The sequence below is a fragment of the Leptinotarsa decemlineata genome, unplaced genomic scaffold, assembly GCF_025532065.1.
Source record: "Leptinotarsa decemlineata unplaced genomic scaffold, Ldec_3_MD MMD2_tig00000133_RagTag_RagTag, whole genome shotgun sequence".
Taxonomy (NCBI): Eukaryota; Metazoa; Arthropoda; class Insecta; order Coleoptera; family Chrysomelidae; genus Leptinotarsa; species Leptinotarsa decemlineata.
Window position 1 is genome coordinate 1974204 of NW_027412542.1, and position 17487 is coordinate 1991690.

The 17487-nt window shown below is 34.4% G+C and overlaps 1 protein-coding gene across 1 annotated transcript; it reads right to left on the minus strand.

The window, feature by feature from the left end:
- Nucleotides 1–9966: 9966 nt before the first annotated feature.
- On the minus strand, nucleotides 9967–17219 carry LOC111506888 (uncharacterized). The gene is made up of 4 exons (XM_023162111.2): nucleotides 17061–17219; nucleotides 14949–15180; nucleotides 12292–12542; nucleotides 9967–10212 (listed from the first exon to the last, which is right to left on the minus strand). The coding sequence occupies exons 1-4, from the start codon at nucleotides 17109–17111 to the stop codon at nucleotides 10021–10023; spliced, it is 726 nt and encodes a 241-aa protein (XP_023017879.2). The 5' UTR covers nucleotides 17112–17219; the 3' UTR covers nucleotides 9967–10020.
- Between the last annotated feature and the right edge of the window lie 268 nt (nucleotides 17220–17487).

Consider the following 17487-nt stretch of genomic DNA (forward strand, 5'->3'; position numbering starts at 1 on the left):
GACGTCAGCGCCGAATAAAAATTATCAACAAACAATTTAATTCATGTATCACTGAAATTCAACAAACAAAATAATTTAATTCTTTTCGAAGGAATATTAATAAAAAGTAAATCGCCGTGGCACGCCGTTTTACTTTCTATTAGTGTTTTGTAAAAATGAATTGTAGTCGCAGTAGTTTGTATTACAGTTTTCTTGGTTGGGGATCTACAAATGTGGACACGTTGTCATTAATAATTTTTCTAATTAGTCTATTAAATTAGGAGAAAGTTGCCCATTTTGTGAGTTACTTAAATGACATTGAAATTTCGGATACATCAGTAAAGTTGTCGATAAAAATAATTTATAGAAACGAGCTGATCAGAAAGTTGTTTATAAAGGGATGCTTAATAATTATAAACCTTCTGGTATATCTCTTGTATGAAGCGCCTAACCCATCTTTTCACGAATGTCAGAATAAAACTGGATCATAAACGATGAAATGAAAATGATTATATATATATATATATATATATATATATATATATATATATATATATATATATATATATATATATATATATATATATATATATATAATTGATAGTGTAACGACCGTATGTATGTATAGAATAGTAGTTTTTCGGGGATTCGGTCTGATTAGAATAAATATTTACTCTTTTTAGCTGCCCGAGCTTTCGCTAATGTTTATTAGCTTTATCGAGGGTTGTGCTATGTGAGAATATTCAATTTGGAAATTTCAATTTTGAAAGAAGTCTTCAACATCAAAATGACAACTTTGTCATTTATAGTTGTCATTTTGATGTTGAAGACTTCTTTCAAAATTGAAATTTCCAAATTGAATATTCTCACATAGCACAGCCCTCGATAAAGCTAATAAACATTAGCGAAAGCTTGGGCAGCTAAAAAGAGTAAATATTTATTCTAATCAGACCGAATCCCCAAAAAACTACTATTCTATATATATATATATATATATATATATTCAATACTCTTCTCGTCACGCATTTCATGATGTTAAGGTTGATTCTTTCACCAGTTGCAAATAGTATACACTTTCCTTACAAAATTACTTGCCAATAACACTTCTTGATTTTTTCTTTAATTAAATAGTAGTTTTAGGAATAACACGTTAAAAGGTAAGACCTCGTTCGTCCTTAGCTCGCACAAGTTTCTCAACTTCTGAGAGTTGTCGTTCGTATGGGAGCGACAGCTGATTAACGGAAAAACAGATTTTAAACAGATTTTTTTTTCATGGTTAAAAAAGCAAAAAATGTAAAATTATTGTTTAATCAAAATATAACAAAAATATTTTATCTCATATCAAGGGCAGGAAGAAAGCTATTTAATTAGGGCTTCAGCTATGCAGTATAGGTATCTGGTGAACCAATTTTCAAGAAAAAATCATATTTGCTGGTATTATATGTTTCAAACACTCTCTCAAGAATGAAGTTCCATCACTTCCCAGCGTTTTCAGGTTTCCTTTTTCTTACGATTTCAGCTCTTATTTCAATAACCAGAACCTAAAACATAAATACAAATTACAGGTAAACTAATACCTAACCTTGTCTTAACAGGTCACAATTATTATTTAATAGTCATATTTAGATTTCATTTCTTGGCTAGAATATGCATTTGAATAAAATTGTGCTATCTCAACATCTACAGTTTTTTTAGAAAATTTTGTTCATTTTCTAAAGTCTTAATGTAATTTCTGTCCTGATAACTGAAAGATTAGTATGGTACTTAATACCAAACTAAAGATTTGCAGATTTAAAAGAAAATCTTACATCTTAGGATTTATTGTGGGATAAAATTATCATTTCCATACCGAAGACTAAGTTTTCAAATGATTAGGCATCTCAAAGGCCACAGTCAATTCGAAGTTTGTTCAAATATTTTGTAAATCTATAAATACCCTCCTTCCTGTTTATAAAAATGCTTTGACATGTATTTATTTTCAGATTGTGTTTGCTTTCATTTTTCACCATAATGCTTCGATTACATTATACATCTTCTAGTTGGAGAATCACGGTACAGTTATGATTGAATGCCACTTGCTTTTTGCCTCGATGCACGCTCTATGCTGCATATTGCTTCTATATAATGATCTCTAAGGCTTCCTGATATGAAAATCCTGTAAAGCTCATGTCTTTCCAAGATAGTTCCTAAACCATACATATTTCTGGGAAATTGTTTTATACTGTGTGAGACAGAACTGTAATAACCATTAATACTCATCAAGATAATCCTAGACCTTACTTTTAGTTGAATTGAATTGAAGGTCTGAAACGACTATCACTGCATTGAATTACACCAGCACCTAAAATAAATAATCTTTAATCTAAGATGTTAGAATGTTATACTTACCTTTGAACAGCAGTGAATCGATAGTGTGCATACTTGAGAGACTACAATTCAACAGAACAAGCGTATATTATAATAGTGATCTTATTGTGTATACACCTATATTCAATATGTTTCAATTTATTCACCAGAATCATTAAACAAACATTTTCAAAAGTTGAGTGGTTCAGAACTTCCTATCTTCTTCTTATATTCATCCGAATTCATCGTCCTTCAACCTTGCTTATTTGGCCTTGGTCATCGAAACGCTATTACCCAAAACTGTTGATGAACTCTTTCTACATACCTATATTCACAAGATTAATTGGATTACAAGGGGATTTGGATCATCCTCACTTTCATGATAACAGCTATAAGTTGCTATTGAAGGTGTTAGTAATTTATAAATGACGGTAGAACTCAAAAATTGTAGTAATAAATAGATTCTATCTGTGTGGATTTTAGAATTAGACTAACATTTTTGTATTTTCAAAATGGTTTTCATATTAGTATCAACGATATCCAATTATCGTACTCAAAAAGTGCGCAAATGAACTCGCACCAGTATTTTGCAGACTTTTCAACCTGTCTTACAAGAAGGGGGTTTTTCCTTCTTGTTGGAAGATTGCTCGCGTTCAGCCAATTTTCGAAAAGAGAAAGAAGAATCTTCCAAATAACTATAGACCAGTCGCTTTGCTATCAATTATATCAAAAATCATGGAGAAGGCCGTAAACCACCATAACCTCAAATATTTGGAAGGCTTCAACATCTTGAGCGATCATCAATATGGAATTCGGATATAATGATGTCAGGACAGACAATTCCGCTCTCTGCTTCGATGAGTTTGTTGGGGGTTAAAATGGACACCAATATGTCTTGGCACAATTATGTAGCTAGAATGTAAAGGCTGCTTCTCAAAATATTGGAACAGTGTTTCGAACCAGAAAACTGAACACACCTCAGCAACTATGATGCTTTATATAGCTCAGATCAGACCTTCGTTGGAGTATTGTTCTCATGTATGGAGCTCCGCCCCTAAGCACACCCTCTGAAGCTGCTGGACTCCATTCAGAAAAGAGCCATCCAACTGATTGGAGACGCGAACATCACTTGGAACCTTGGTAGTCTGGAATATCAAAGAAAGGTTGGAGATTTGTCTCTCCTCTATAGACACTTTCACGAGAAGTGTACAAGTAACTTAGCACACTTGATTCCACCAAGAGCGGTACATACCAGAAATACGCGGCAGACTGTGGCTGCTCATCGTTTTGACGTTCAACTCAGTACACCTCGATCTTTACTGTTCAAGAACTCTTTCATTTGAGGAGTGGCATGTATGTGGAACAAACTTCCTGAGATTGTTTTTACAAATGGATTTGATCTCCAGCGATTCAAATTCAATGTGAATATTGTGAATCGCTACTTTCGCACAGTGTGCAATGTGTTTCTCAACTGTCGCATAACATTTGCCATCTATATACAATCAAACAAGACACTAACCACAGAATAGTAACACTAACGACAAATTGATGACATTTTACAAACACCAACCAAGAAAATTGTAAGAGGAACTAGTGTCACCATAATCCGTTCGATGTATCACTGAAATGCAACAAACAAATTAATTCAATTCTTTCCAAAGGAATAATAATAAAAAGTAAAACGGCGTGGCACGCCATTTTGCTTTTTATTAATATTCATTTGAAATGCACTGAATTATTTTGTTTGTTGAATTTCAGTGATACATGAATTAAATTGATTGTTGATCATTTTTATTCGGCGCTGACGTCGGACGTATTTTTATGGAACTATTCAACTGCATATATGTATGGCGTTGGTCATGGTACGGTAATAATCCGTTCGACAGCAGCGACGAATAAAAATGATCAACAATCAATTTATTTCATGTATCACCTAAATTCAACAGTCAAAACAATTCATTTTTACAAAATACCAATAGAAAGTAAAACGGCGTACTAAGCCGTTTTACTCTTTATTCAAATTCCTTTGAAATGATCTGAATTATTTTGTTTGTTGAATTTCAGTGATATATGAATTATATTGATTGTTGATAATTTTTATTCGGCGCCACGGTTGAACGGCATTTTGTCGTACTATAAATGAACTAGCATGTTGCCTTATGTAACATTTAAGGTTCTTGATAAATCCGCTCAATACCAGCGCCGAATTAAAATTATCAACAATCTTTTAAATGTATCTTTCAAATACAACAAACTTTTTAAATCATCAAAAAATTCCATTCTTTGTCACAAATTAGCTTTTTAAAAAGATTGATGAAATAAAATGATACTTGCTTGAGAATGTTTTGCACAAAAGTTGTAACTAAATTTTAAATTGAATGCATTAAAGTGAATGTTGGAAATATTCAACAATTTCAATAAAATTGAAATATAACAATCTTTATTACCTATATTACCTATATTTTCAGACAAACGAAAGTTTATTTTTATTACTAACAATGTTTCATGGGAAATCTTTGAGAGTCATTCAAATATATACAGTGAAATTTTATTCCCAAACTTACTTTTAGAAAGTGAATTTAAAGTTTCATTATAGTTCAACAGTCATATGAATAACTAACATTTTATTCAAAGGTCAAAATTATATACTGAATTGAAACGTTTGTTGAATTTACTCGAATAATACATTCCATTGATTGTTGAATAAAAATGTTTGTTCATTGCTGAGTTGAACTAAATGTATATAGGTTATTTTTCAGCATAATATATAGTAAATTGGCGTTCCATTTTCCAATACTATGAAACAATATTTTTCTTCGGAATCAATAAAAGCTTCAAGTTATTTCATTGGTCTTTTTTATTCAAATAACAATTTCATTCATGTAACATTTTAAATCAAGTGTCATTTAACATAGAACAAAATTTGCGAACAATCGTTTTTAATGTGTCGAACAAATGCATGAATCAATTGAATTCAAACAAATAAATTGTTAGTTGAATAAATTGAGGAATGAATATTTGTGACAATAAAAACTAAAACAGCGTTCCATAGACACTGCAATATGAAGATGTAGATAACGTTGTATGATATCTATGATAACGTTTGTTTGAAGGTGATTGACAATGTTTCATGATGAATTTCGCTAGTTCGGAAATTCCTGAAACACTTAAAAAAGAAGAATTAAAAATGAATAGCTGAAAACAACAATTCTATTAGGCAAAATAAACCTGAAATGAAATAATAGTGAAATAAAATACAAGTGAAAATAGAACAATTGAATGAATAGAAGTAAAGAAATGAAAAAAGGAAATAAAAATAAAAAGTTGAGCTATTCCAAGTCACATTAGTTCACGACGTTTCGATTATTAGTATTTACAATCGTCTTCGGGTGATGACTGGACTGATTCCTCCGAGAGATGACTATTTATAGGTGGTTCGAGTACTTTCACTTATCCCCGCTTTCCATTTTCCGCTTCACTGGTTCCGTGGGAGATAACCGTTTGGCGGGAGTTGGCCAGGGATTTCAAATCATTTCATATAGTAGACAATGGAAGTCCGAACTAGTGAAATTCATCTATGATAACGATTCGAAAATAATTTGTACATTGGCTGACAGTTTGAGCATTTACTTGCCTCTTAAAATCAGTTTTAAAGTGAAAACAAGACCAATTTTTACATTTTTGTCAAACGTATTGTTAATAAGTCAATGCTCCTTGATTTTCAGAGTTCTTTCCTTTCCTCTATAATGTCTTGTAGTACATTTTCGATCGAAAACTCAATATAATCCATCACTATTATCCTGTTTGAGTTTACATTATCACGTAAGCTCCAGAGCACTTCTGAATTTCATTTGCAGCTGCGAAAGCCTTATTCTTTGTCCTAGATATCAGTTTCCATATCAACAATGTCATGCAGATGGTAGATGCTGATACAACCCGGTATCGCCCGTGAGATACCATCGCAATGGCTTAGGCAGTGTGCAGTTGCTTTTGGGGAAACGTTTCGTTGCTGTGCTTTGTTTCCGGCTTCAAGAGTGAAAAATGTGTGATGGTGCTCTTAGAGTCAAAATCCTCCGGAGGTAAAGTAGCTCTCCAATCGGATCTGATTCAAGCTGATTCAAGGGCATCATCCTGCAGAAGTTATTCGGGAACCCTTATTTCTGACAGTCAGCAAAGTCTTTCTAACATCAGTCCATAGGGAACCTGATAACTGCAGTTACTAAGAGGCCCACTATCAACTTCAAAATAGATTTCTGCATCATCAGAGGACTCAACTCAAATATGAACTAGGTGCACCAACATCTGCAATCAAATATCCACATATTTTTGCCCTCACAGAAACCAAATTCAGTACTTCAACAAACCTCGTCAATTTTCTTTATCCCGATTCAGAATTGGTTCAAAATAATATCACAGAAGATCACCAAATTCATATGCTGCGTTTTGACCACCTAGCGATAGACAATATCTTCACTGTTATCTTCACTTGCAAACACCATTGACTTTTTGCAAATCAATTATCCCAGTGCCAAAATTTCCATATTCGGTGACTTCAATGTTCACAATATCGAATGGCTAAAATTTTCAAATATTAACAACGAACAAGGTCGCGAAGTTGAGGCTTTTGCAATACGCAGCGGACTTACTCAGATAATAAATGAGCCAACCAGGATTCCTGACCTTGATGGAGAATATGCTAGTCTTTTGGATCTATACTCAACAACCAATCTAGAAATTTACAGAGTCACCGTAAGGTCTCCATTGGGAACTTCTGACCACAAACCGACGAATGTTGGGGAACAATCTAAGCCGCGCAAAGTATTGCATTACAGATCAGCTGAATGGGAGGATCTTCAAGACCATTTCCGAAATTTCCTCTGACTAGATGAACTCACAATAAGCGGATAGTTCAATTGTAACAACAGCCACAGTAAGTGAGTGTACTGGAGATCAGCTACTATGTATTGTTATAAAGTTTTGTCGATTTGAAGATTGTTGCAGATATAAATCATCATATAGGAATTAGTTTGATGCTCCAATTGATACCAATCCTGAAATTTCCTGCTTTTATGGATTTGTGCACTGAACTCTACTGAAGGAAATTTTGTGTCTTATAATTTTCTTTTGGAAACCTACTATTGAGTGAATGAACCCTCTAATATTGAGGTTAGGCAAAAACAAACAATGAAAATAACTAATCTTTCATTTCCTTTGGTGTGTTGTATGCTACGATTCGAATGGTATAATTTTTAGGGTTCCAGTTTTGGATTTTCCATTTTCTTGTACTCACCACAGATCACTTTCAATCTATTGCTCGACGATAGATTTTCTGGGTGAAACAAGAAAACTCCTGCCGAGCTGAGATCCGAAGTCTATTTTTATACAATATTGCAAGAAAGATACGTCCGGTAAGCGAGTATTTCTCCATTGTTTATCTATAATTTCTACCGCTGGGATTGCTGCTACGATACTGCAAAAACCAAGTCATACCAGGGCAGGTACTTCCTTAATCAAAAAAAATGTTTTATCACATAAATAAATGAGACCATATTTTCTTATGTCATAATTATAAGAGTTTTATTTTGTGAGCCAAATATAGCTATATTTGGAGATTCATATATGAATGATATATTTTGAGATTAATACAAATATCCACCAGAGTTATCAACTTGTATTGGTTAAATGATATTTAGTAAATCAATTCTTTCTATTGGACATTAAGTATTGATTATTTATGATCGATTGTTATTTATAATTATCGATTATATTTCTTTTCCGTTTAAGTGAGTTTCTTGGCGACACAAAACCGTATTAAACGGGTGGCGCCTCTTTATTTTATATAACATTTCTTTTCTTTAGAGTTCCCACGCCCACACCACTCAGTGAATAGTTTGGTTTTGGTCAAGAAACAATTATTCAGCATAATGTCAGATATTTATAGAATCATTTTCATCTCATTGTAGATGTAGGTTCATATTGAAATAACAGTAACCTAGCATTGGAATTGCCCCCTTAATACGTGTGTGGCATTAGCGTTTGCTGACCTGTTGTCCTCACCACACGTGACGATCCAATTCAAAAAGGAGAGAGAAACATTGACGAAAAATCGCTCAACTGTAATATATAGTAATAAGCAGAAAAGAGGCAGAAAATTGAATTTTCTGAAATAATGAACAGCATCAATGTAACGGGTGATTTTTTTAAGAGGTAGGGGATAGCCTCGGAATCGATAGAACGATCAATATGATTTAATGTTTAAAGATGATTTCATGCAAATGTTATCCGCGGCTCCGCTTTAGATGGCCCATGCGCAAGGTCCAATTTTGGCACACTCTCTCTAACATATCGACCGGTATTTCACGTATAAATGCTCCAATATTGGCTTCCAGAGCGTCAGTCATTGCTGGTTTATCTCTGTAGACATGAGTCTTAACATGACCCCACAAGAAATAATCCAAAGGCGTTAAATCACACCATCTAGGCGGCCAATTGACGGGCCCCAAACGTGAGAAATGGGAAATTGTTATGCATGCCGTGTGGCATGTGGCACCGTCTTGTTGAAACCACATATCAGGCATGTCCAATTCTTTCATTTTGGGCAACAAAAAGTCGTCAATCATCACACGCTAGCGCTCGCCATTCACAGTAACGTTCCGGCCATTGCCGTCTTTGAAGAAGTACGGCTCGATAATGCCACCGACTCATAATCTACATCAAACAGTGACTTTTTCGGGATGCATCGGTAGCTCTTGCAACGCTTGTGGATGGTCTTCATTCCAGATGCGGCAATTTTGCTTGTCGTTAACACAATTTTTCTTTGCCATCGCCCATTCACCAAATGTTAGACGTTATGAGAGGTCGTGTGGCTTCAATTCTTGCACCAGCTGTATCTCATAAGGTTTTACACCCATCCTTCCGCAAAATTTTCCACGTAGTGGAGTAACAGAGGCCCAATTGATGAGAACGGCGGCGTATCGACAATTCACGGTCATCACGAACACTTGCGAATACAGCCGCAATATTTTCTCCGATCCTCACTCTACGTATGCGTGTTGGTGGTTTAATGTCCATTAATGTGAACTGGGTTCGAAATTTAGTCACAAGCTTCCGAATAGCTCCCTCAGTAGGCCGACGAAACTGCCCATAAATTGAAAGGTGCACGATGCATTTTCTTCACCAAGCATGCATTTTGATAATAAAATTTAATAATTTGCAAGCGTTGTTCATTCGTAAGTCGATTCATGGTTAAATTATAGATCAAACTGAACAAGTTTGACAATGACACTAGACACGATTCACGCGTGATCTCTCAAAAACAGTGTTGCCAAAAAGATACCAGCAAAAAATCACTCATTATGTAGTACAAAATTCTTTATCGGTCAGCATGTACCGCAGTAGAGTGAATATTCATTGAGATATGGAGCTACAAAAACACATAACATCAAAAAGGACAAAACTTTTGAAACAACCTAACAGTTGAATATTTCATTCAATTAGATAGTGCTAGCTGGAATTCCCAATATTTTTCTCCGATACGTGACATTGCTGAAACTTAGTAAACTTTGTCTAGTTTCCAATATCGCATATATGCTCCATCTAGTTAACAATGCCATAATCTGAATTTTTTCATCAAAAACATCATTTTCGAATAGGTATTTATTATCACTCAGAGATTATACAGTTTCAGGTGATGATTTAGGATGTCATACAAGCAGCAATGCTGTTGATAATTACAAAACGTTGGTCTTGAAATATTTCCCAGTTAGGAACCAGGCATTTTGGATACACTTCTTTTGCCAAGTCCTTAATTTTTGATATCAATCCACGTAAGTCGTTTATAACATTATCCTTGTTATTGGAGATAACTGCATCGATGTTTTTGATAATCTGAAAAATGAGAGGTTATAAAATACTGTTCATGGGACATTTTCTTCAATTTATCAAAATATGAAGTTAAAAACTTATCAAATATATCGATGATACGATATATAAATTGCATGAAACCATTCAATTTTGTACTTTTTCGTCGGGAACTGAACCAACTCCATTATTTTTCAAATCTCTTTCTTTTTCTTCTCCGTTCATCATTGTTTTTATATGAAGGACATCGAATATACGAAATTTATATGGAATATTCATCCCATCTCCATTGTACCCGTGGGTTGGGCTACCTATCGGGTGCGTCCCCAGGTGGCGGATAGGGGAACGGCCAGGGGGCTGGAGGCCCTGTCCGGGAAGCCAATGTGGCCTTACGGACGGGGTCACCGGATTCCTGGTCAATGGCAGAAATAAGTACGGTGAGGGGATCTGAAACTCCCGAAAAGCCTTTGTAAAACATGCCTAAGGTGTAGGGAATTGTGCCGACAGCTGGATGGCCACAGAGTGGTATGCGATTACGAACGATCCCCTTGGGGAACTGGGCGAAACCTCACCAGAGGTGACCAACACTTCTCTTGTTACTCGTGGGAACACACATGAATGAAACGAACACAAAAACAGGAACAACAAAAACAAAAACCAATCCCGAGGCTGGACAGAAGTGCTCACCACAATCTGAGGCGGTGGCTGGGGATGCACAGAAATGTCCACTCCAATCTACCGTTTGGAATGAGGCTGGACATAGCAAATCATCTCGTGATGTAATACAAAGACCAAGGCGTAAGCGCATTTGCGGCGCCGAGGCCAAAAGGAGAAAGAGAACGAAGGAGGCAGAAGGGACAGCAACTATAAGTGCACCCGCCTCTTTCACCACTCCATCTACAACAGCAAGGACATTTCCTGTGGCGGGCGCCAAGAGCTCCACCTAGAATAAAGGCAAGGAATCGGCTGCTCCTGTAGGAAAGCTCCCTCACTTCTGCACCTCCACGGAGGGAACCCCAAGACGGTTGAAGAAGCCGCGCAACGACAGTAATGTCGCTGCACCTTCCGAAATTTTCACGGAGGCCACTGTGAGGTTGTCAAAGAGAGTGTGTTTTCGGCAACTCTTGGCCTACACCTGCCAATATAAAGGAGATGTCTCCTAGAGATCTGCCCATGTCAATGGACAATGGATGTACAATGGGTCACATGTGGGCCTAAATGCTGTGGGTCTACACTCACCCTCCCTACTTTACAGATACAGAGATGCTCCATTGTCATACCTTTGCAAAAATAATTCACAAAAATATCATTCGGTATATTTTGAAGACCATCATTACCATCAAATTCATATTGCTTCATAATTTTCGCAGAATAGATGTATCACATAATACAGTTGAAAAAAATATGAATAATTTTTCTGGTTGAAAGGAATGTAAGCCTGAATTTAAAAAAAAATGAAAAAATATTTTTGAGGGATCCTCTATATGCCTGTATAGGTATCAAATGTGCCCTGATAGTTCAAAGAGTCTATGTCACTCGGTTTTTTTCAGTTATTATGATTTTTATTCACCTGCTGAGAAGAAAATTGTTCCTTCAGATGATTTAACTGAGAAGTGGTGTAATAACTATGTTTGTTCAAATTGAGTTCAATTTCATTGTGAACTATCTTTTTTAAATTTTCATTTTGATGTCTGAAAAACGCTCATTTATTTTCCATTTTACGAATAATGGAAAACAAGCAATTAGTTTGAACATCATATTTGATTTGGCATTTTGAATTTTAAAAATTTTTGAAATTTCAAGTACTGATTCGTCTGAAAAAACTACTGATTTGTGTCCTTTCACCCCACCTAAAAGAATTCCTATACCCAGCCGCATATTATGAAAAAAATCGGTCGTTCCTTAGTGCGACTCTGTATAAGCAGCCTTGTCTGGGAGATAATGTGCACGATGCATGATATGTTTTGGAGCACTCTGTTGCTTAGATGGACAATTCTGTTCACAACAAAATCTATTCATTTCAGAGTTCCATTTGTTAAATTTCTACTGAGTGTTTTAAAACCGAAACTTGTTTCTACTACAATTAAACTTATAATATATACTTACGTCAGCTCCGCATTTGATTTCATCAGCCCAATTGCTTCCATCACACTCTTGAATTTTGTCTACTGCTGCAAATAATTCAGATTTAATTTTCTGAATTTTGGGTGACAAATCAACGATAGATTGCAGTACTTCTTGTGCCAACGAGAGATCACATTTCGTACTTCTGTCAACTAAGCCAACAACATTGTTTTTAGCTTGATCTCTGCTGTTCTGGATACAAGTGATGACCTTGACCGTATTTCCGTCTCCTCCTGAAATTAATAATTGAAAACGTGAATTAAAATAATATGAAATGACAACGAACGCGATTATTGAAAAATGAACTTTGCTTAGTAAATCAGAAACTCTTAGAATATTGGTGTCGGACAAAACTAACCACGGTACAGCAGTGTCGCGTGTTCAGACGGAGTAGAGATTAGGCGCCTACTCCCAAGTTCAGGTTTCAGATTGTCCCCAAAGAAAATATTAGATTTTTTCAGAAATCGAATATCGCAGTATTACTTTTTTTTTCAATTTTTGAATGTGAATAGAAAAGTTGAATAATGAAATAATTAGTGCTCGAGAAATTTCCCAAGCTGTGAAGCTTGCATGCTCATCGAAAACTTTTGAGTTAGGTATACATCATTCTGAACGTTCAACTCCAAACTCTAATATTTGTAATTTTAAATGAAGTTTGCCGAGGTCAAGTCGCACTACAGCTTACTTTGGGACTCCACCTTCACTGACAAAAATTCAGAAATACAGATATAGATTCTAATGAAAAGGACAAATAATTAACATTGATATAATTTGGCTACCAACACTTGATTGCTCCCAGATTAGAGCAATCAAATACTGTAGTTAGTATATACTTTGAGGACAACTGGAACAGTCTCCTACAAAATAAATGTTTCCACTTAAATTGTCTTCGTCCAAAATTAGGTACTACGAGTCTGCTTTCGAGCACAAAGATTATTATTTTAACAATTTAACTATAGATTAGGCAAGGTAGAACATATTGATTGTAAAATTGTTTGGTATGGAACGGTTCATGTGCTAGAGACTCGTTTCTTATTTCGAAATATATATTTTTCTAGATGGTTTTCAGGCGAAAACATGTGAAACTGATGTACATTTACCATTTTCAGAATATCTTCTTGCTATGAATGACTTAGAAGGGCTCAATAATTCCAAAATTCAATTCAGAAAAAAACTATGATATTACAGTAAATTATTGTAGGCTGTCTTTATTTCATTTTACTTCAAATCAGTTGTTCACACATCGACAATACTCCTTGAAAATATTGATTATCAAGTATCAATCTTGAAATAAACTACTAGTTACATCAGAGTCGGTATATCTTTATGTAGGTAATGTTATCGATAATATATTAATACAAATGAGAATCAGGAAACTTTTCGATAATTCAGTTGATGATTAGATTATCTATAGTTAAGGCCGTCCTAAACAAGATGTAGATCTTTTATTTTCGAAATTCGAAATGAAATATGCTTACAAAGAAGCACTTTTTGACGTAACAGGATATTTGTCCCAACTTCCGGATTTTTCGAAAAGACATCAACGTTTGATTTTTGTATAAACCTCCTATATATCATAACATTTTTTCAAATCTATATAATTTTCAGAATCCGATGATACGCCTTCGTTGATATTTGAATCATGGATATCATGGATTAGAACATGGTTCTGTCAGATGGCCTATAAGATCACCCGACTTAAGCCCTTTAGACCTCTGCAAGGTCCTCGCAGGATAGCAGGGAAGTTGTTATGAGACAATGAAACAACTTTTGGAGTTTCGATGAACTGTTGTTGGTTAGTTACCGAATACATTGTGGAATAACAGTAATAAGTTGAAAATATCCATTTATGAGTACATTCATTGTGGCAAATTCCGCAAAAATAGTTAACCAAATGAAGAATTAACGGGGGGTGTATCATAAGGCTTAACTCCGTTCTTCAAGACGCTTGAATAAATTATCGTAGGTACGGGATATCGTTTCGAATACAACTGGTGATCAGTGAATGCATTTTGCCGACCTTTCCTATTGAGCTGCATTTACACTTTTTTTCTTATTGCAACTGTTATTAATGCGATCTCCAACAATGTATTCAGTAACTGACTCACAATAACAGTTCATAGAAACATCCACAGTTGTTTCATTATTCTATAGCAACTTTCCCGATAACCCGCGAGGATCGTGAAAAGGTCTAAATGGCTTAAGTCTGGTGATCTTGCTGGCCAGCTGACATAACCATCTGTGTCAATCCATAATTCGAATATCAGCTATGGAGTATTATCGGATTCATGAAATTAGGTGCATTTAAAGAAATCAATAGTATACAGGGCTTTTCATTTAAAAATTATCAAACTTTGATGTCATTTCCAGAAAAACCGGAAGATGGAAAAAGTACCATCTTGTGAGCATATTCAATATTTTAAATGTTGTGAAAATTATTCGAGAAATGATGGTGTACAATGAATCTGTGTCTCCCGATACACCGGTTGACTAGCGGAATTTCGAATTTGAAATGTTGCAAAATTCAGGAATGACTACGTCTAATATGGAAAAAATTACAGGATTTCAATTCAGAACGTCATCAATTTTTCTATAACAATATTATTTCGTTGAGAAGTTATAGAGCTTATGGAACTTACGAGCTTTGATTTTATCCAACCTTGAGTTCACCAAATCAAGTACTTTGTCAACACCATTGCTAGCAACGCTGACGATTTCTTGTTGGAATTGGATCGAATCAGAAATAGCGGAATTAAGAAGTTCGTCAAGCTTTGAGAGAACCTTATCAATACTTTTCTCTCCGTTCAGTAAGAGCTCCTTGATGAAGTCGAAAATGGGACCATTGACAGTAGCTTGAGGATAGGCCTGGGTCTGAAAAAAAATTATTGAAACATACATGAATATGAGTACTAGAGGTCCCTTCTTTCGAACTTCATGGTGCGAGAGTAAAAAAAATTGTATGATAGCTTTGGTGTGGTATGACCATATTAATTGAACGTGGACAATACTTTCTTCAACAAAGTTTCTATTAATAGCAGAAGTGTTCATGCAGTAATTTTAATTTCAAATTCTAATTCATTTCTTAATGAATTGATCCTTTCGATTCTACTGATGAAGCTTCTTCAGAAATGTTCTTTTGCAAAAATGGTTTTTGAGCTGAAAAAACCCAAGTGGCTGGGATATGCAGTGGTTATTGTATAGGACCATGTGTTTGGAGAGAGAAGTGGGGATTTCAAAAATAATTTTTACTTCAAGGAATTCCCGTTGTATCGCAAAAATTCTTTTTGATGCATAGTATCTGCGTACTACTTCTGAATCAATGGTGATTCATTCATTTCCTCTCAAAGTTATAGATCAAAATTTAAAAATCTGCAAATAACCTTTTCTCATTGAACGACTAAAGTTCTTGAGATTATGAGTGAGAAGTCATGTTGGTTTTTCCTATATTTGAAAAGATGTTTCTTCAGAATCACTACGTCTCAAATACACTTTCAGAAGTTTCAAATTGTTTATTTTTACTACCGTAAGAATGAAAAATTCTGTAGAATTTAATTTCATAGTATAATATTTACTCTGACTTTGGTGGATATTGATATCATTTTCACGGTAAGATAAACACATTTGTTAATTACGATGCACCCAATACCATAATCACCATTTCAGTATACAGATAGTATGTATTGCAAGAGAAAAATACATACATACATACCTGCTGTCAGTAAGAAAAGTATTATTACTGAGTAAAAATATTTTCAAATTTCTGATATACGAAAATAATCACAAGACCAATTTCTTCAAAATATATCATTTGAAGAGAAGCATATTTCAAAAAATAATTTTTGTCCTCTTGCTTCTTCTGTTTATGATGCTCGCAAGATAATGAATGATGGTATACGTTTTTTACTGCTTTTTTGAAAGTTTCTGAGTCTGAATTCAATAAAATCACGATAATGAAATCGAAATTCAAACAAATATTATCATTAGATTATGAATTGAATCTTCAAATATTGTTAAATTTCGATTTGTACTCAAAATTTCATTGAATCGACTATTAAACCCGTAATTTTGTCAAATTTTCACTCTGATCTTAAAATTTCATTAAATTCTGACTTCAAACTCCGAACAAATTCCGAATTTCTGAATTACATGGAATTTCGACTTTGACGTCAGAATTCAACTGAATATTGAGTTCTCATATCTTGCACATTTTGCGAAAGGGCATCTAAAAGATTTTCTGAAATGAATTCATAAGGGAGAAACTTAATTAATTTATGTGCCCAAGTTTGTTATAATTATAATTATTTTCCATATGGCATATCTGTTTAAATCTGTTTAAAATGTGTTTCTCTGTTAACCAGCTGCTCGTACCCCTATGAACGACTACCCTCAGAAGTATAAACTTGTGCGAGCTGAGGATTAACGAGGTCTCACCTTTTAACGCGTGATTTCTAAAATCGATTGATATTGAGATACAATTTCAAAAGCTTTGTTACTGAACAATTACTATGAGCAAATGAAACTATAACACTGAACAAAAACTATGAACTATGAAAACAACCACTGTTCATAAGAAACTAAATATTTCCTAGAATTGAAGTAATATATTGAAAATATTGAAAAACAAGGAACCCAAGAAGAAATCAATTCATATATAAACCGAATATTGAATAAATAAATTCTTATGAGGCTAATTCATAGTATTATTTCGTTCAAAGAGATGAAGCAATTGATTTCATAGATGAAATTCTTACCTGGGCCACCAGTAGGGTGCAAGCAAAAATCAGCACTTTGATTGAAACCATTCTGCTTGTAATACAGAGTTCGAATGTGATGATCTATTTTTCGTGAAATATTTATATCATTTTGTATGTATCATGGGTCAAGTGGAAAACATTTCAGTGATATAATTGATTTATCTATTTGAAGTATTTGCACCTGATGGAAAATTGGAAAGACGTGACATACTTTTTAATAATTTTTATCTAGTACTTGTTTTAAACCCATCAATTACCAAATAACACGCATAATTGAACTCGTGATATCGAAAATATTTTGTTCAATTCATCTGTAGTTTTACATTTAGAAAAATGTGTTTCATAGATGAATTGACTAGAATTGTTGGGAATTATTAAAATGTTGAAAAACTCGTTTTCAAACCAAAAAAAAACTAACAATTTA

Bases quoted from the DNA above. Each gene is read 5' to 3' on its own strand.
- LOC111506888 (XM_023162111.2), bottom strand. From the start codon at position 17,111: ATGGTTTCAATCAAAGTGCTGATTTTTGCTTGCACCCTACTGGTGGCC. The intron at 15,181-17,060 runs GTAAGAATTTCA...ATTTTTTTTCAG, and splicing joins GCACCCTACTGGTGGCCCAG to ACCCAGGCCTATCCTCAAGC. The intron at 12,543-14,948 runs GTAAGTTCCATA...TATTAATTTCAG, and splicing joins GTTGGATAAAATCAAAGCTC to GAGGAGACGGAAATACGGTC.